Source organism: Myiozetetes cayanensis, unplaced genomic scaffold (assembly GCF_022539395.1).
Source record: "Myiozetetes cayanensis isolate MyiCay16 unplaced genomic scaffold, myiCay2020 scf1, whole genome shotgun sequence".
Taxonomy (NCBI): domain Eukaryota; kingdom Metazoa; phylum Chordata; class Aves; order Passeriformes; family Tyrannidae; genus Myiozetetes; species Myiozetetes cayanensis.
In genome coordinates, this window is record NW_026086604.1 from 130,993,998 (window position 1) to 131,015,249 (window position 21,252).

Here is a 21,252-nt window from a genome sequence, read left to right on the forward strand (position 1 = left end):
TTGATTTTGGTTTTTTTCCTTTGTGTTTATTTTTTATTTGTTTTGTTTTTTATATAAAACTGTTTTTAAAATAAAAATGGAACTTAATCTTTGTAATATTCACCTTGCTTGGAACAGGCTGCCCCCAGACTTGTTGCTTTAATTCAGATTCTGTTAAAACTTGCTGATAGTTGGTTTTCTTTGTTTTGATGGATTATGTCATGCCATAGCAAGTAAAGCAAGACAGTGTTCCCTATTAAGAAGTTTAAATGACATATTGCTTAGCTGTTTGAAATTCTCCTGCACTTCAAGTTCCTCTGACAAGGATACTAGTCTTCTTAACTGGGATTGGCTTTAATCTTTTAACCAGTTCTCCTCCAGTACAAGCTGTCTGTTACTGTTTCTCTCAGAAGTTTAGATTACAAAATCTCTGCTTTATGGGTTTTCCTTGTACCAGTCTGTAAACTCCGTTGCATGTCTGCAGCCTTATAGATGTGGATCATCTTACACATGAAGTCACAGTAGACTGGAAGGACTGTTGTTCATTAAGTAGCATATTTGTCCCATAGTGCTGTATGGTACATTGTCTAATTTAGGACTGCGGACTTGTTTGTATCCAGATGAATTGTTGGAAACCTGTCACGCTGCAAACGTGCTATATTTTCTCTAAAGATAAATTTGTTGCAGTTCAGTAACAGAAATGCTACTGTTAATTTTCATGTTGTAATACTTTCCTTATGCAGAATTGCAAATAGCTGAAAATGTTATCTTGCTTCCTGTAATCCAACCAACTAAGACAGGTTTTTGGAAAGTTATAATTCCACTGTATCCCTCTCTTTGACTATTTTCTCTGTTTTTGGTGGATTTCAAAATCAGTTAAAGTTGATATCAGAATTTTCCTAGAAAACACAGGAAAGACAGAAAATGCAGTAATATTTTTAATAATATAATTTGTTTACAATAGTGTATATAGAATATTGCCATATGTAGTGTAGAATTAATCTGATACTTTGCATGTTTCACATATCAGTTAAGATGATCTAAAATGTATCTAACTATGAGAAAATCAACACAGTTTTTTAATCTCTGAATTTGTTTTAGGAACTCATACAGCTCAACAGTTGCATATCACATTGTTTATATCCTGCTTTTTTGGCAATATTATTAGCTCAGTGAGCAAGTTGCTCTTTCCACATGGAAATGTGATTAAAGCAAAGCTTTTACCATTAGAGGCATTTTACCATTACCTTTTTTTGTACAGCATTATTGAAAACATGCTTATTTTAAAAGCTTTAATCACATGATGTAGTTCTTGGGGCTGTCCCATGGAGGGACAGGAGCTGAACTTTGATGATCTTTGCAGGTCCCTTTCAACTCAGGATATTCTATGGTTCTATATTTGACTGACATTTTAAATCTGACTACAGGAAAGGTGTAGATTTTCGCATAGTGTTACTTTTCTAGGATGAAAATACACAATTGAATTTATAGTTTATCAGCTCAAAATAAAATAACATTGTAAAATTTGAATGATTCATTAAACAGAATAAAAGGAAAAATTAAAGGCCACGAATAGTATATTTTAGCATAAGGTGTCCCCCCTTCCTCTGTCAGTTCAGTGCTAGCCAATTCCTAACTCTAACTGCATTTGCATTTGACTTTGAGATTGTTGTGTCATTTATATTTATTTTATGAAACATATCAGTCTACATGTTTGAAACTATGACAACTTGAGTTTTTCTCCAGAAAAGTTACTTAATAAAAAAAAAAAAAGATGGCTGAAAAAAACTTAAATCAGTGACTGGGGGAATACATCAGTGGTTAAGAAAATAGAAATGTTCATGGCAGCACTCTCTTTTGGGGGTAGGTATTGGAAAATTGTCATTGAGAAATGGTTTGTATTGCTGCTTGCCTAACTTTGTCCTGATTCCTTAAGGATTAATCACTGCCTCAGTGAGCCAGTATTCCCTTTAGCTGTTTCTTCTTTGGTTGTTTTTGTGCCTGCTGATGCAAGAGAGAACAGCAAAATTGCTTACTTGATAGTTTTCCAAAGTACCTTCTATTATTCCCCCCCCCCCAAATTACACAATCTCAGTAGCATTTTATGTAGTCACTGCAGTGTATGTATCACAGGCTGACCAGGAAGCTTTTTGACTAGCTTGTTTCTAAAGGAGCAAGGAGGAAAATTGAGTCACCTGTGTAGTGCTGAGCCCCACAGTTAGTTAACTTAGACTGTAAATGAACAATAAATTCCTGAAAATACATGAAATGTTTTTTGCAGAGTAGTATTTTAGATTGCAATTGCTGCTTATCTTGTCTTTGTTAAATAAAATACCATCTTGATTTTTTTTTCTAACTTTCTAAAACTAAACTTGAAATTTATTGTGAATATTTTTTGGATATATTAGAGTGTGATATCATATATGATACCATATATGATACATAGCTTCAATTGTATCTTACCATATTTTTGCCCTACTGATTTGTTATTCCTACTCACTGTGGTGCCTCTGAAATTTTGATTATAGAATTGTTGGAGCAGAACTATGGCCCAATGTTTGTATAGTATGGTCTGGATAGGTGCTAATAAGTAGATAGAATTCTATACTCACAGGGTGTGTGCTTCCCTCTGCTTTCTGCCTAGTGCTTCTCATAAATTACACACTAAATTGTATGATGAATTAATTAGAAGTAAAAATAAGGATGACAGTTCTGTCTAGAATAGGTTTTCTTACTCTGACTAAACATTGGTAAGCTTGGATAATTTTTTTTATGTAGGTGTAATCAAAAATTTTCTTTTTTTAAACATTAAAGCATGTTAAAACATTTAACACTCAAATATTGATCATTTCTGTTAAATATATGAGCAAGTAGATTATATTTAACATATGTCGATAATCATTTCGCTTTGAGGCTTTGTTACTTTGTTCCTTTTATATAGGACTTTGGGTTCCTTAGTAAAAAAATCTTAGGCTGATGGTCCTGTTCCTGAACTGCTAAGGTCTTGATCCTGCACCCTACGTTTATAAATACTGACTTTACAATGGAGATGCACTTTTTTGAGCTAGCTCTCATCACATCAATACCTGTGATTAATGGTTTAAAAAGCAGTTATATTTCAGCATGTATTCATTCTCAACTAAAGCAAACATGTGAGAAATCTTGCATAATTAGTAGATAAAAGGTAGTACTTGCCTTAGAGCCTTCATTTGTAATAATTGGTTATATGAAGGTATACACTGAATGATATGTAGTCATCCTGCCTGAGAGCATTTTCTATAATTAGTACCACTAAATATGAGATGGACATTTCTGTAAAATGTAGACACTGCCAAATATAGTATAGCCAAGCAGTGGTGTAACTTATACCTAAGTTTCATGTTAGTTCTTGGATACCAGTTCAAGAGGAAAATACTTCTGCTTCCAAAAAGACCCTTGATGTGTAAAATCTCTTAGTTTAGCTTTTCCTTCTGTTTTCCTCTTCCCCTACTTACCCTCCTTCAGGTTTATCTTTTCAGGGCTATTCACCAAATAATGCTTGTATGCCCATGAAAATTCCTAACCCAGCCCTGCTCAGCTTTCCACTACCTTTAAAAACGGAATAAAATAAAGAAAGTCACACAGGTTTTAATGCGCTAAACTGTCTGAAACTCCCTTTCAAATTCTTTCTTGAAGTTGCTTTTAATGTTATTTCTATCTACCACAATATGGGTAAGACTTGAATTCTGTATTTAATTGTTTAGAAACTTTGTAGAACGTCTAACAGGGTTTCTTTAGAACTTGTTGGTTCATTGCATGTCTTTATAAATGTTATTCTGTAGATTAAAAGAGTCTCTGAGGAACACAGTGGTGGTAATTCAAAATGGAAGTAGCGAAAGAGTGTTGGTAAATCAGTAGGTAAGGAAATGTTCTTTCATATGTGTGTGAAATATAAAGAAGTAGGTGCATGGACTGCAGAGAATTTCAGTTATCTAATTGTAAGGGATTTCATGCATTTCTGGAGTATTTACAGTAATTCTCTCTAAGTACAAAAGGTAACATAGATTACTGAGAGGTTTTGATCACTAAGAAAGCTACAAATCCTACAGATAGAAATGGCTACAACTGTTAATGGTGTTAATTTATTTTTTTAATGTTATGCTTACAAGCTCCTAAATAATTTACTGACAATGTTCTGGAGATCTTGCTGTTTGCTAAAGTCATCAACATTGTCATATATGCAATAGGAAATGTTCATTCCATTCCATTTTTTTAAATGTCTTGTGTTTTTTAGACCTAAAGATTGTCTCCGCTCTATTATGAAGAGAGTGAACCATAAAGATCCTCATGTTGCTATGCAAGCGTTAACGGTAGGTTCTTTCTAATGTAGTGATTTTTCTTCCTGGGAAGTTATATTGCACAAATCTGAGTGTTAATCTTTCTTTCATTAGCTTCTAGGTGCATGTGTATCAAACTGCGGCAAAATCTTTCATTTAGAAGTCTGTTCAAGAGATTTTGCCAGTGAAGTAAGCAACGTGTTGAATAAGGTAATGTATTGCATTGATTTATACATTTCATCTCTAAGTGAAATCAGAGTCTGAAAGTGGAATGTTTATAGTCTGAAAGTGGAATGGGATGTACTTTTGGAAGACTGGAAAGGGGCTGGGGGTGGGGGGGAAGCAGAGATTACTGAGAAGACTGTGGCTATCAGAAATAACTTCTTGAATGCCACTTCACACTAGTTACCTAGGTATTCTGTTTGGGGGAAGTGTGGTGTGTTAATTTATAAATAAACGAATTCATTTTCACATTAAATGACAGCAGTGAAACACTAAATACAAATGTGATGAAATGGAGATAATACAAGCCTTCAATGTAACCTTATTTTATTTTGGGCCTAGCACATATTGTACTAGTATAAATATGATGCTGATGTACTATTCTCCCTTTCTAATAAAGATATCTTTGAGTGCTAATCTTGACTGTGAAAGAAAGAGTCTGTACTATTTATATTGAACTAACATGAAAGTACTTGAAATTCAGAACCAATTTCTACATTATTTAACTAGTTTCTACTGTCCATGCAGGGTCATCCAAAAGTTTGTGAAAAGCTGAAAGCCCTTATGGTGGAATGGACTGATGAATTCAAGAATGACCCACAGCTTAGTTTAATATCTGCTATGATAAAAAATCTTAAGGAGCAAGGAGTTACTTTCCCAGCTATTGGTTCACAGGTACATTAGATTTTTGTGTTTGTTCTCAAAGGGTATCACAAATTCTTTTTATGCTCAACTCTGTATTTTAGTTTGTCTTCTTGGATTCTAGAATGTGCTTGGCAAACAAAATGAAAACTCTCTTAATAAAACTTTTCCTTGAGGAGTGGAATGCTTTCACTTACCTTAGATTTTTATATTGCAGATGAATATAAAATGAAGTGGTGAACTTAATGCATTGTCAGTTTTTGTTGGATTCATTTTTACATCTTTCACTTTTGGCTAGGCTGCTGAACAGGCAAAAGCAAGTCCAGCTCTAGTTGCCAAAGATCCTGGTACAGTAGCCAACAAAAAGGAAGAGGAGGATTTAGCTAAAGGTGAGTACAATTACTTGCTGACATGATGCATATATTTATAAATATCAAAAAAGCAAGAACAAATGTTTTGCTTCCTTCCTCTATGTGAATAATGTATTTATGGATTGGAATTATGATTTTTATTCCTTTGTTTTCATACTTTTCTTGGAGGGTTAGAGATTAAAGGTATTCTATGGATAAAAAAAGATGTAAATTTTCTGATTTTTACCTTTTTTTTTCCCCTTACAAAAGTGAAACAAATCTTCAAAAATCTCATGTTAAGGACATGCCTCTACTGTGGAAATGTTTGATGCAAATGCTTGGATTTTCCCTCTTTCTGGGGCAAGTGAAGCGCACTGGTTTGCAATCTAGACATTGGATGGAAGAAGAAAATAAATATTATGATAAAAGTTGTATGCAAAGTATTCTGGGTATATTACTTTTATTCCTTTGAATACTGCTTCTGTAGTATACCTTCAGCTTTGGTTACTGTAAACATAAATGACTGTTAAATGTCTCACATCAGTCCCCATAAACAAAACTGGGATGGTTTCTTTTGATTTACTGTTGTACTAAAGTATATTTAAAGGTCATTTAATGATCCAATACCCATATGTGTGAAGAGTTATTCTTAGAGTAGTTTGATATTTATGGTTGAGAACTGTTTTTTGAGTTCAAACTTCAGCAATATAAAGGCATCAAATGTTATGTTTTGTACCTAGGATGGCTTTGGGCTTAAAGTTGCATTGATGGCTTTTCACTATATGATTTAAGTTCTTCCACTAGTAGTTGGTGGATGTTTGGAGTTTCTCATCTTACTTTTTTTTTGTTTAGCTACTGTCTAATATAACATTGATTTGTTTAAATGACCATTAGCCAATATGTATATGTTACTAATGGCTTCTTCAACAGTCAACCTGCCAAAGTCTATTTAAATCTGTGTCTCAAAAGTTCATACTCTGCATGTTTGCTAATGTTTATTTTCTTTGGCTTTATCTCCAGTCTGTCCCTTCTTAAAAATGATCAATTTTTTTTCCCACAAACTTAGAGGGGTTTAAGATAAGTGAAACCTTTCTGCTCAGTCAAGCTTTATTGAAAATGACCCAGAAATGTGAAATTATTCAAGGAATGATAGGGATAAAAAAAAGGAATAGATAAAATTTTGCTTGTCTACACAAAAATAATTTTGTTAATTATGCATTAAGGAGGCACTTCTTTACTGTGAGGGTGACCAAGCACTGGCACAGGTTTTCCAGGGATGTCATGGTCTCTGTCCTTGGAGATATTCATATTCACAAGTTGTCTGGATATAGTCCTGGGCAATCAGCACTAGGTGACCCTGCTTGAACAGGGGATTGGACACAATGACCTCCAGAGGTGCCTTCCAACCTCAACCAGTCTGTGTAATCCTCTGATTCTGTGAATCCAGGCTAAAGGCTCCTGTCTAACAGAGAAACACTGTGTACTGGAACAGCTGTATCCTTTTAATGTTACAAGCAATCTCTAAAAGTTCAACATAGTGTAAGAAGATGTATAGTAAGTATGTAGATGTTTTACATCAGTTCAAAGTTGTAACAATAATATAATAATAAAAAATGGATGACTTCACTGGGTTATTCCATTTGTGCTTAAGTGCTGTTTATTCATCCTGTCCCTGTTGAAAGCCTCAGTAAATCTACAGGCAGAATTGTGCTCTCCAGTTGTAAAACATCTGTTTGGTTTTTTACTGTTATTTCTAAGAGAAAGGCAGAGGGTGATTACAGTGCAACAGGAATAGAATTATACTAAAAGTTTTCACAGAATTAAATCTTCATATCACTCAACCCATTTTTATAGGGAATTTTCATCTGAGTGATTCTTCTTTTGCAGCTATTGAACTGTCACTAAAAGAACAAAGGCAACAGCAAACAACACTTTCCAGTTTGTATCCGAGCACCTCAGGCCTTTTAACAAACCACAAACATGAGGGCCGAAAGGTTCGTGCAATCTACGATTTTGAGGCTGCTGAAGACAACGAATTAACTTTTAAAGCTGGAGAACTTATAACTATTCTTGATGACAGGTAATTTATACAGAATGTCTACTAGAAGTATATTAGACTGTAAAAATGATTTGGGAGTAGTGATATCTTCTATGTAGAAGCATACCTTGGAATACAATTGCATGGAAACATATTAAAATATTAAATACTTTAGTTATCACCTAGATTTTTTACAAATAAATGTAATTGCATAAAAATTTTTGTGTACACACAACACGTTCTCTCTGTATATACAAGTTGTATTTATGTACAAGTAATATAAAAGCCTTTCCTGTGCAATTCCTAGGAAAATTCCATGTGAGTATGAGTTGTATAATGTATGGGGTTTTGGTTTTTTGTTTTAATCTTTAGTGATCCGAATTGGTGGAAAGGTGAAACTCACCAGGGTATAGGATTGTTTCCATCTAATTTTGTAACAGCTGATCTTTCTGCTGAGCCAGAAATGAGTAAGTAACATTGTATTCATGTATGTATGTTAAATCCTGCCATCGCCTAAGGTATATTTCTGCAGTGATTTCCTTTCCCTTATGATGGAGTTCAGTTGCAAGTTAATGTGATAACTGAAGTAAAACTGAGGAGCTCTTGCTATGATCTCACAAACAACAGACATACCTTTGTGTCAGACCAAGTTGCCCAAGCTGGCTTCTGCTGAAAAATATGATGCTGTCTGTTCTGACTTTGTCAGTGGCTTTCTTGAGGCTCATTAGATCACTCCATTGAGACCTAGGTAAATGTAGGCATTAGTAGCTTTTTTCAAATTGCCTTTTGGCCTGGTTGCAGTGGTGCATGTCTAATCGTGGTAAAACTGAAGGCCCCTGGGCAGATGTCAGTCAGATTACAAGTGTTCAAATAGTTCAAGAAACCTCCATACTGTAGGTGTGTATTTGTGCATAATGATTTTCTGTACACTGGTTATCTACTTGCATTTATTTATATCAGTCTAACATACTCTAAGTATTTAATAAAAATATTAAACATTAGACATGGCTTTAACATCCTAGAATTGATTCCTGTAAATCTCATGGGCTTGCAAGATTAATCTCCTGTGAGCTCAATTTGAGGGTGCTAAAGGTAAGAGCAGGTCAGCAGAATTACATGCTGTAGCAGTCATTTGTGATGTGTTTAGAGTATCTAGTAAGGGTAATGTGATAAGAGTAGCATTTGGCTTTTTTGTTTTAGCTTCCACTACAGAGGAATGAGATGCTTTGAAGATATGATTTGATGGAGAAGGAATAGTGAAATTTGAGAACTTTTGATTCTGTACTTTGCTTTGGAGAAAAGAAGCTCAGTTTGTCATAGATGATTTTATCAGTTTTCTCTTAAACCTGACTCATTAGCCCTATTTCTTCCAATCACTCTTTCTGGATCTTTTTTCCTGATGACTCATTAGTAAGTATGTTATGTGCAGGGAGATTATAATAAAGACATTTATTTGATAAAGCATGTTTTAGTTGACCCTGTGTGAACTGTTCAAATGCAAAAAACCTAGGCAACATGCTAGCTATATTATATTTGTCATTGTTTGTTTATTTTTATTTTATAAAATTAAGTCTGCCTGTTTATTTTGCAGTGAAAGCTGAGAAGAAAACAGTGCAGTTCAGTGATGAAATTCAAGTAGAGACAATAGAACCTGAGCCTGAACCAGTTTATATTGATGAAGTAAGCATGCTAAAAGTACTGTTTTTCAGCTGCTGGTACATTTAAATATGTGATAATTAAGCCTTTCATCCTGTAGTTCAAAAACAAAAATCAAGAGAGAATGGGAAGGGAAAGTTGATGTAATTAAAATAAAAAGATATGTGCAGTATTCTCATTTCTTCAAGAGTCTTCAAGCTTTTAGACATTTCTGAAACTGAATTTGGAAACTACATTCCATTTAGGGCCCTACTCCTGGACTGTACATCCAAACTACAAGCTTGATGTTAAGTGACAAATTTGCTTCCAAATTTTACTTTAAGTACTTCAGGATACCTGAGATACCCATCTTGACTCCTGTCTTAAATTTATTTCCAATGTAACCACCACTGTCTACCCTAAGAATCAAAGATCTCTTTCCATCTCTGAAAAAGGAATGTTTTTTCCCTACCTTTTTTTCTTTTTTTTTTCCCCTTGACACAGGTTCTGTCATTTTTGACATGAGAAATCAGTTAGTACCTTACTAAAGTCCTATTAAAGTCCTACCTCAAAAACTCTTCTTCCCAAGAGATATTAGTTTGTAATCCACCAAAATAGCTTATCTCAGGCCTTCCTTGAGGTACCTTCCAGCTTTTGTTCTTCTATGAGTCCATGTTGGTTTTTTGTTTTACTGTCTTCTTTTATTTTTAAATTTGCTGTGGTATAATATTTAAGAAAGTAATTCATTTGACTGTTCATTTCCTTTCCAGGGTTTAGGGAGGACAAAACATGGTTTCATTTTCTACTTTGATACAACCTATATAACTCTGGCCTGATAAAAGCTATTTTATTTGATAGCACTCATCTAAAAAGTGATTTAAAATCTTTTATATATAATGTTTCATTAAACAATATAATTCACTTCAAGACATATTTTTCAAAGAGTTTATGCCTGTTCATTTTATAACCTTTGGTATTTTTATTATAAGAAGGTTGCACTTAAACTGGTTAATTAAGGATGACTTATTCTGAAATCAACCATGCAACCCCTCCAAACATCATCTTAAAAAAATGGGGTATGTGTGTATATATAGGTAATGACATGACTTACGTACTGAATAGGCCCCATACACTTAAAAAGCAGGATAGATTTTCAGTGAATCTGAAGTACTCTCTCCACATATTGTGTCAAAACATTTCCACTAATCCCACTAGGTGGTGTTATTGCATGTGTAATAACGAGAATGGAAAAATAGAGGTTGCTCAGAAAATACTGTTTAGAAGGACTTTTAGCAATAAAGGAGTATTCTGCACATTCCACTTGTTACTACTATTAATTTTTCTCTATTGGCTTTTCCTTGTTAAAGCATCTTCGCTCTTATAAAGTAGCATGTATGATTTGTATTTTCTTAGTCTAGATGATTCCCAAGTGCCAAGAGATCAAAATGGCTGTAAACAGCTGCTTTAGTTTACTATCCTGAAAGTGCTAATTCCCTGCGCCCCATATGCGCCCTAATTATACAACTTGTGTTCTAGGATAAAATGGACCAACTCTTACAGATGTTACAAAGTGCAGACCCATCTGATGACCAGCCAGATCTCCCAGAATTGCTTCATCTTGAGGGTAAGAAAATATTGTTTTGTTGTTGTTTTCTTCTCTAGTAATTATCTAAATCAAACCAAATTGAAACGAAGCTGAAACTACTTCAGCTTCATGTGCATGCAGGAAGCATGCCTGAGAAAAGTGCCTGAGCCATAATTATCTTCTCACTTCCTTTTTCCACATCTAAGAGACCAAATTGCAAAACGTTAACTTAAAACAAGCCCGCTCCTCTCTCAAGAAAACCATTTTCTATATTCTTTTTCTTTTCAAGACCCAGAAATATTTAATTCAATCATATTCATCCATTTTTTTTTCCTTCATAGAGTAGCACAGCATGAGTGGCAAAAGGAGTCTAAGGAAGATTCTGTGAGAGGAAGCAGAAATACTACTAAGGTTTAGAATAGACCTGTAGGTGTCCCACATGCTTTTCACTTGCATGTATATATCTGTAGGAGTTGCATATTAACAAATACTTTATAGACTGCTACAAATTATACTAGCCTTTTAGAGTCAGATTATTCAGGCTCCCTCTTCACAGAGACATTGTAGACCATTTTACCTGGGTTGATATATGCACCAAAATTTTTGGGAGGGAACTCAGAGAAGGAAGAAAAGAAACTTTCTGATTATGAGACAGAACATAGACTTAAATTGACAATTCAAATAGGACCAGACTTTGCTAAAAATGGCAGGTTCTACATCTATCTAGAAGTTAATTGTGGAAGTGTATAGGTTTATAAGCTTTTGGGTATGTCCCATCTTTCCACACCCATCTGGTTCATTATGCCTTTAAATGAATCCTGTTTTAGAAACTGCACATCAGTAAACTGTCTGCACATATTCTAGTTCCACTAAAGCTAAAGAGGGGTAAAAAGAAACATGACTGGTTTTATTCTTTCAAGTCCCAAATATAGCTATAGAGGCTGTTGTCTAAGAAGCAGATTGCCTGTATCTGGTCCAGGACAAAGACAAAGAAATTAAAGGTATGCTTGTCCACCAACCTCCAGATATGGCTTACATTAGGATTTCCTTGCAAATGCAATCATTAAAACAATGCTGAATTTTATACTGAACTGTGGGACCGGTCCTAGAATCTGAAAGCAGTAGTGGGGTTAGATGATTGCTCCCCAGCTACCTACAACAGCATTTGCTGTACTCCTAGAATGCCAATTCAAGATGACTTGCTCTACACTTTAATAGGCTTTGGTGAGCTACTGTTTTTGGCATAGGTTCTGGGAATTTTGTAACAGATGTGTTTTGAATTGTAGGTTCCTACCAGTGGTGGCAGGTGCTGATCAACATTTGACAGAAACCCCACTTCATTTTCTTCTGCCAACCACATGTCCAGTCACAAATTCTTTAAATTGGAGACCTCATCCTAACACGTTCAGGAGCAAAGGGTTTGTGGTTGGCAGCAGTGCAGTCATCATGTTACCATACAGATATCTGAGCAACCCTTGTCATGCCTTTTACCACACTTTATGCTGTACATAAAAATAAGCAGAACTTAGACCAGGTTTTACATCTTTTCCCAGCATTTCTGTCGATGTGTTACTGATATGAGGTTCAAAGAACTAGATGGGTATCTCTCATACAACTCCTCTTTCACCTGGAGTTGCCTTTGAGGAACCCAATAGTAGTGCCCTTTCATGCATCATGGCCCAGACATTTTCAGGACCTTCTCTATTCCTAATATCCAAAACTTCCCTTTTAGCTTTCTTGTCAGTTTATTTTACATTTGACGAATTCTGTCTTTCTGTAATTAACTGCGGTTTGCTTGGCAGTTGGGTGACTCCCATGTCCTTGTGCTGAAAGGAGGCAGGGAGTGCATTTTTGTTTATTTTAATGCTTTTCTATTCTGCTTCTGGTAAGCTTTTGTGTTGGTTTTTGCATGTGTTAGTGGTTTGAAAAAGCCCCTTTCTCCAATTAGGATTCTAGGGAGAGAGAAATATGCTATTAGTGTCTTTGACTTGCAGTTGATTGAATCATTGCAATCAGTTTTCTCCTTCATTGTTTTCATAAATTTTCTTTTTGTATTAATGTTAGTTGAACACATGATTTGCAGTGGCAAATTTTCTTCCTTGAAGAGGAGATCACCTATCAGATTTACTTGAACCTTTTAATGCAAATTAGTTTCAATTTTATGTTTCCTAGATGTTAAATGTGTTTTGCCTCACTTTATTTTAAAATTTTGAAATTGTACCACTAGTGAAAACTTCAGCTGTATCTCATTCTTTAATTGTTCATGACGCTCCCTCTGTTACTATAAATTTTTGGCATGCAGATTATAGTAATGAACTAAAAAAAATGGACTAGCGTCTACACATTTCTGACTTGTAATTACTTTTTTAAATTGCTTTTTGACTTTGCAGTATGGAAATGTTTATTACTCTGTTATATTTTAATGTATTTCTATTCTAGCAATGTGCCACCAGATGGGACCTCTCATAGATGAAAAGTTGGAAGATATAGACAGGTAAAAAAAAGTCATGTGTTTTGACTCAAAATTGATTCTTAGAAATACCAGTGTTATTACTTAATGATATCTTAATAATTTTTATGAATATTGGTGAAGAAAATAGGTGTATGTGTTAGTAGTTTTTCCTTTGGAAAGAGGTCTGGAGGTTTTTTCCTCCTAGTCACATATTTTATAGTATTGTACCATTTGATGCTCTGGCATTTGTCAGGCATCACTTCACAGCAAGAATATGTTGCTTCTCACACCTCATGAAATTTCTCTGTATTGTCTGTTCTATACTGAAGTTATCTAAATTGTAGAATAAACTGTAAGATATATTTTCTAGGAAACATTCAGAACTTTCAGAACTCAATGTTAAAGCGATGGAGGCTCTTTCTTTGTATAACAAATTGGTGAATGAGGACCCAATGTATTCCATGTACGCAAAACTACAAAACCAACAGTATTACATGCAGTCATCTGGTGTTTCTGGCTCTCAGGTATGTCTGTAACCTTTAATAGCCACTGACCTTATCAAGTGCATTCCTACTGAGCAGTATTTTCTCTCAACACAAATATGTAAACAAATAAAAATATAAATGTTTGATTTCAGCTGCAAGCTTTGGATATTGTCCTTTCGCACGTTCTAACACTTTTAGTTTTTGTCTCTTCAGTTCCTTTTGATCAAGGAAAAAGCCCATTCTGGGCTTTGAGTTGCACATAAAATTAAAAATTCAAGCTGCTAGGGCTTTGCATAGTGGGTCAAAGAAAGTAAGGAACGAAGGAAGTTCTATTCCTGGTTAAGATTATGCCCTCCCCTATCTACTCAGAGATAACCATCAATATGGAAATGCTGCCATGAAAGAATTACCCTTTTTAACTTCAGTAATTTAAATTAGAGGAAACTAAAAGATTTGAGAGGCTATCTTTAAATTCTGATGTCAGATATTAAATAGCAAATTTTCTTGTATTTATTTCTAATATTCCTTTATTTAACTTCCTAGGTTTATCCAGGGCAAACCCAAAGTAACGCATACTTGGTGGCAGGGAGTGCACAGATGGGCCATGTTCAAGGTTACAATCTTCCTCCTGAACAGCTCCCTTCTCTCAGCCAAGGCACAGTTACTCCATCTGCCAGCTCAGTACTGCCTGGTCAGCCTGCACAGACATCTTACACAAAGTAATTTTAAGTATTTTCCTATTCAAGTCTTAATCAATTGAAACATAATGGACTGCAGATAATACTTAAAGGAGACATTTTTCCTTTCAGAAATATAACTATAAACACAACTGAAAGATAGTTTAGAGCAATTATTTCCAATGTGTCATGTATTTGTTAAAAATTCCTGTCAAACTTCTAAGTTTTCTGTTGTTTTTATCATTTGCTCCAGTTTTTAATTTTCTATATGTGAAATATGTAATTGATATAGCTCTATATTTCTTTTATATCAAAAATAGAGAAAATTATATAGACATGACTTAGTAGTAGTTGTAACTTTTAATATACATTTAATGATGAAGATTATCTGCTGCTCTGGCTGGCTTAGCATAATTTCTGTATATTCTACAGTTCTTTTTTTTTTTTCCAAATATCTTACCATACAAGAATGGAGAGAATTCTGCTCATTTTAGAAAAGAAGTGAATGGGCTCACTAAGGTTTATGCACCTTGCCCATATAAAGGATTTACAAGAGGCTTTCTACATTGGGTAGATAGCCAAAGATGCTAAGCTTTGGTTAAGCTACCTATATTGTGAAAAACTTTTGAATTGGCTTTAGAAAAAGATTAGGGGATTTGGGGGTCTTTTTTGTTTTTGGTTTAGTGGTTCCTTTTTTTTTTTTTAACTGTGTAAAGTAATTTTATTCTATAAAGTTGGGAGAGACATCCATCTTGAGTCTTTAATATATTTGATAGTTTCTGATCCCCAAAGTTACTTTCTTGGTATAGTAAGGCATACCTTGATAAAGTGACTTTCTGAATACTTCACCTGACCTGTTTTGCTATTTAAAACAGTTGGTTGGGTTTATGAAAGAGTTCGGTTGGGCTTTGGTTTTTTCCATGAACAAAATGGAAGACAGATGGCACCATCTTGCACCTGGATTCCATGTTGCACCTAAAAATAATACAAAAGTATAGATTCTAATTCTGGAAGTATAAATTCTAATTTTAAATCCATGGGAGGTGTCTTATGTGTGTTTAAATCTGAGGAGTGTGTTTGAGTTTTAGTGGGAATACTCACTGACAATAGTTTTAAATATTCAAAGTGTCCCAAATTAAGAGATTTTTGTGTGTATATATAGAACTGAAGACACAGTAAAGTTTTGCTGTTCTGTTGGTAAATTGTTTGTAAATTTAACTTTACAAGTTTTTGGTTTTTTTATTTTTTTTTCAGTGCAATGGTTGGTTCTGTTGCTGGAAGTACTTACTCCAACCAGGCTTCAGTGTATAGTCCACCACCTGGTACTGTTGATGTTGCTGCTTATCAGAATGCTGGAACTAATATGTCCCAGGTGCCAAACTATAACTTAGCATCTACAGCTCTGCCACAGACAGCAGGCAGTCAGCAAGCACCTCCACAACAACCACAGCCTCCACCACCTCAACAACCACAGCATAGCTACTCACAGAAGGCTCTGCTATAGGATCCAGGACTTCTGATTCCTAATCTTCTTTAACCTCTGCTAAAGGCAGTTGGCGATTCTATGAGTTTCTTCCTTTAATCTCTTAAACTTTGTTTATCCTCAGCTTAATAAGAATCTCTCTCGGTGAACAAGTTCAATTTGCACTGACTTTTTAGGATTTTTTTTTTTTTTAATTTTGCAGAGGAACTGATATATTTAGGAAATTTACTTCCTTTTAAAATGCCTAAAAATTGGTACAAGATTATTTATGTATGGTAAAATTGGCTAGTCTGTGAAAACTCAACATTTGCAAACTGTTGTGGCATATATGTTATGTACATATAGTGTGTGATTGCAGTAGTGCCCATTTCGTATAGCTATGGTGGTTGTGTGAATATATTTAACACAATGTTTAAAAATAATTTACTTTACTATTTTATTTTAATCATGAACTGACAACCATATTTCATAGTTTTGTGTAGTTTTAAGACAGATGTGATGTCTTTTTCCAATGCAGGAAAAGCAGTAATTCTGCATATCATGGTTACAATTACGAGCTAGGGTCTATATATGAATTTACAAACTTATCTGAGTCTAGGTTTCACTACTTCTTGAACTGAACACAAGTGTATCATGACTATTAGATAGCTTATCTACCAAAGTAAACTGGTTAACTAGTAAGTGATTTGGGGGGATAACAGCAAATTATGATTCTGCTTTGGACATAATTAATAACTTAAAACTACTATTCAGAGGCTGCTAAACATATGGGACCATGCAACAGATCAGGATCTTGCATTTTGTCATGAGAAGCATGTAATTTATTTTTTCCAAGTTGTTTTTTTTACAATGAGAACCAGAACTGTGTTCTATGTGTGTTGGTAGAGATTACACCAAAGAAAGACAAAGGAATTGAATTGGAAGAGAAACAATGGAGTTTTAAACTGGAACACACAACATTAATTACACTATTTTATTCAAGTCTTCTTAATTAGAACATGGAGAATTATGGACATTTAAATCACTTTGCTGAACAAACCTTCAGGGCTTCGTTTTATCTCTTGTGGCCTTGCTTAGCAATTTGTTCTGTTTACTGTTTTAACACAAACACTTCTGCCTTAAACATCTGTTTCAATTTTCAGTTGTACCATTTTAAGTTACTAGCCCTTCTATATCATCAATAGTTTATGAAGCATCTCATTTTAATCCACGTTCAGGTTACTTTGAACTCTCTTATGCAGCAACATGTATTAGCCTGTTTAAACCCTTGTGTTTCTCAGTAACTTAGTCAACTGTCTCTTTAAGGCATTGTATTTTCTTTCTGTGGCTGAGGTGCTACAAAAGAAACATGGTAATTGAAGGCAGCATTTTAGGCGTGCTTGATCTGAGTTTCTTTTACAAAGACTGTTGTTATTTTGCATTTGTATTCAATCTAGTCATCATGGTTTTGTCTTTTCCAGCTACTCTAATTCCTCTTAAAGCAATACTAGATGGCTTCAACATCAGATCTGTGTTTTTAGTCTTGCTACTGTGTGTGTCAGAAATTGTTTGCTTTTGTGTACTATATTTTAGTGTGATGCTTCTGGAATTAAATGTTGCAACTGTACATTATACTATAAAAGGACCTCAGTTATCCCATACACTCCTGCATCTGCTCACAGCTACCTAACATGCATTTGTTTCACTATTTTAATTGACACTGGTGTTTTGCAAGATGCTTTCAGATGAATACTTTGCATAACTTTTGACGGGGGTGGTTACAAAATATGCCCATAGCTGATCTGTTCCAGTTGGAGATGTTCTAGCCAGCTGATTGTTCTAATACTAGTATTTTCACACTTTTTTTCTCTAGAACTCTTAAGCGCCCTCACAAACTGTCATTAATTACTTCAGTACTTGGTGGCATCACAAAAGCCTTTGGAATTTGAAAAGAAATACTAAAGAAAAGGATAATAATCCAAGATATTGTGTCATAGATAATATTTTAAGGATTGAAGAAGTGATCTCTTTATAAAAGACATGTAGTATAATTTAGTGTTCTTTGTATGCATTCAGTACCTTATTCCCAAATCAGATATTCAATGTGTATAAAAATGTATCATTTATATACAAAACTGAAAATAACTTTTAATTCTGTAGTTCTTAGTCCCTGATTCAAAGAGAAGCTTGAAGCATCAAGAGAGTCTGGCTGACATTGACTATTGTATTCTTAGGTTTTCCCGTGTTGTTCCCTAACAAGGACCTATGGAACTTCTGTACAGAAATGACCCAGCAAAAATATTTTTGTTACTAATTTGTCGTTGTTTTTAAAATTTTGGAAGTCTTTTCTTGACATACAGCAATGCTCATTCTTGGTTTCTCATTTGAACGCAGAAACTTTAGGTGTATCTAAAGTTTTTCTGCTTTCCAACTTGCTTATTTTGGGCATTCAGCCATGTTTATGAAAATTAAAATCACCTTTCATTTATATTCATCATGACCAGAAAAACCACTTGCTAAATTCAATGCCCCTCTAAATTCAATAGAATGAAAGTTGCAAATAAAAGATGGACACTTTCTATTTTCCTTCCTGCCTTTACTGAAGTACTGCTCTAAGGTATCCCCTGTAACAGACTGAGAATTTTAGTTGTTTTTGAATTCGATTTCATTGTCTACACCTGGTGCAGTAGATCACTGTTTTTTAGGTTCAGAGTCTTAGTGTTTCTGCTGCAACCTACATTTTCCATTTCACATGCAATGTTCTGATTAAATTGAATTTGGAGCTGTATTGCTTTATGTTGATTTTTCTCATCAGGAAAGTTAATTTTGTCTTCTTGCTTGGTTGTGTCCTGTATGCTCAATACTCTAAAGTGATGCCTTCTCCTACCTTGCTAGATGCTGTCATTACATGAATTCATTCAGTCATCCTCTTGTATTCTCTCTGATAACTTAGAAATTATATGATGAACCTTAGGATTAAAGGGTGGGCTCAGTTCCGCGCACACTGTGTCTCACCTAAAAAAATCCAATGCGCAGGCTGGAAGGTGGAAAGACCTTCCCCGGATCTTCGCTTGCGAAGACTGGCCATTATTATTATTATATGTCAGTTCAGCTCCTCTCTATGGGTTTGGTATCATGAACCTGGAGATGCCGTTGCTGGTCCTTCTCTGCCATGATTGATTCTCAGATTCCTCACTGATGCATTGTTTTGACCAAGTTCATGTGTGTTCTACCTTACTATGGTATTGAACACAGAAATGTGGGTGAATGGGGGAAAGTACACGTACAGCTACTGTGTGGAAAAGCTTTTTAGCAATTAAATAAAGTGTCAGAAAGTTAAACTATTTGAAAGTTAGGAACCCCATGGAAATGTTACTCATGTTCCAATAGAAGACCTAATTTTTGAATGCCTTGTTTCTTTACATGTATATTGTCAATGTAAGGCTAAAATGTTTTCAAAATATTTTGTATAACTCTTTGTTACTTAACCCTTTCATTAAGGAATACAAAAATGCTAATTAACTTCAGAAGGGGTATTTCAGTGGCTTGGTTAGCCTGAACTGGAGCAAACTCTGGAAAGTGCCTTCTGTGCATTTCACTTCTATAAGCAAAACTTGTTTACCCCTGTGTATCATCTCAATTTATGTGGGCATAACAAAGGTGTTAAGATTTACTGTAAAACATCCCAGGAAAAACACTGAGGCAGTGTGTTGAAATCTGCTGTATTGATGTCATGGCAGTGTGTTCCAGAGTGCTCAGCTGCAGGAACAGTCAACATATTTGTCCACTTCTGTTTAGTAAATGGTACTGGTGTAGATGTGGATTTAATGTCATTGGCCAAAACACATATAGACAGCAGTAAAACAACAGTAGAAAGGAACAAAATATAAGCGTTACTGCAGGCTTCTCAACGTGGGTGGGGCAGCATGCTGCCCTCATGGTACAGTTACTGTTCATGAACTTTGAGTTGGGGGAACTGAAATGAATTTGAACTTCAGAAAATTCTGCCAGGAATTATTAGGAACAAAGGTGATAAATTTGCTCTTAATACCATGTACATATTTGCTGATTAAATCTAGGCTGCTATTATAGTTCTCTGATTTCATCTAGATGGCAGGAACATCAGATTTACACTGGAGAACTGCTTAATACCTCATTCTCCAATTTTTTTAATGTTTTCTCTAATATCACTTCCTTTATTTTTCACTCACATTTCAAAGGTATCTGTGCAGTCTTTACATACTGAGGTCTTACCTTATTCCTTCTCAGCTGGGTTTCACAGAATGAAAAAGGATATCTCTAATTACAGCAGCTACACTGGCATTTTGAGTTACACAACTGCAGCTTCCTTTGGAGAGATGCATGCATCTATTTTGAAGAACAAGGGAGCATAATTTTTCCAGTTAAAAACTCGGAGGAGATATTTTTAAAGAAAAAGGTTAAGTAAGTTACAGAAACCTCCATTACTAACAACAGGCAGAATCATTTTTTTCTCTGTTACTCAATCTTAGTAAAGCTGACCAACTCCACACTACAGCTACTCCTTTCTCATTTTTAGCTGCAATGAAGAATAGTGACCTTCATACATAGACTGTCCAACACCATAGGAAAACATGGAGAAGGCCTTGACATTTGAACTTTTTCCTTCAATATGTAAAAAACACTATCTACATTTTTAAAGCCTTGTTTCTTGAATTAGGATGGCTGTGTTTAAAAACATTCCATTTGCTACTATGTAAAATTGCAGATCTGAATATCCCTTTTTACGCTGCTACCTTGGCAAAAAGGTGGTAGGGACTTTTGTTCTTCTATCCTGCATGTTCTTCTGGAATCCAAATAATTTTTGTCTTTGTCATGAAAAAGAAACCTGCTGCAGTCTGCTTTGGTTTTAATAAAGTGTACACAGTAGCAAAGTGTATTTTTGTTTGGCTTTGTTTGTTTTGATGCTGCCTTTGAAGTTGGCATATGTATATATTTAGATATACTGCACTGTTGTAAAAGAATTGTTTTAGTAAATAACACTATTTGTAAAAACTGTTAATTGTTTTTGGTATGAATGCAAAATATTAAAGTTGGAGTATTTAGTTCATTACGTTGCCAAGTCAGTTTATAAATTTAATGGAAGAATAATCTGAAAATGGCTTCCTTTGCTGGAAGGTTTTTTGGTTATCCTGGGTGAAGGCTTGTGGGGTTTTTCGGGATGATGCTTACACACAGATTACATTATTTTTGCTTTAAAATCTGTCATTAACTTTCTCCTGCTAAGCCCAAGTAATACACTGTACATATTATTTCAAGTATGCTGCATGTCTACTTTTGGTAAATACAGCACGAATATTTCAAAGGGATTGTAAAGAAGAAATGAAAACAACAGCATCTGTACTGTCTAATGTATCTATTTGGTTACAG

General features: G+C 34.7%; 1 protein-coding gene across 1 annotated transcript in view; it reads left to right on the forward strand.

Annotated features, from left to right (window-relative positions):
• Positions 1 to 20,932, forward strand: part of STAM (signal transducing adaptor molecule) — a 34,767-nt gene extending 13,835 nt beyond the window's left edge. Inside the window, exons 3-14 of the mRNA XM_050315683.1 lie at positions 4,253 to 4,328; positions 4,410 to 4,505; positions 5,046 to 5,192; positions 5,458 to 5,548; positions 7,397 to 7,589; positions 7,920 to 8,014; positions 9,139 to 9,227; positions 10,719 to 10,806; positions 13,207 to 13,261; positions 13,590 to 13,743; positions 14,248 to 14,423; positions 15,636 to 20,932. Coding sequence (XP_050171640.1) covers positions 4,253 to 4,328; positions 4,410 to 4,505; positions 5,046 to 5,192; positions 5,458 to 5,548; positions 7,397 to 7,589; positions 7,920 to 8,014; positions 9,139 to 9,227; positions 10,719 to 10,806; positions 13,207 to 13,261; positions 13,590 to 13,743; positions 14,248 to 14,423; positions 15,636 to 15,885 — 1,510 coding nt within the window. The 3' untranslated portion in view covers positions 15,886 to 20,932. The remainder of the gene's footprint in view (positions 1 to 4,252; positions 4,329 to 4,409; positions 4,506 to 5,045; positions 5,193 to 5,457; positions 5,549 to 7,396; positions 7,590 to 7,919; positions 8,015 to 9,138; positions 9,228 to 10,718; positions 10,807 to 13,206; positions 13,262 to 13,589; positions 13,744 to 14,247; positions 14,424 to 15,635) is intronic.
• Positions 20,933 to 21,252: the final 320 nt, after the last annotated feature.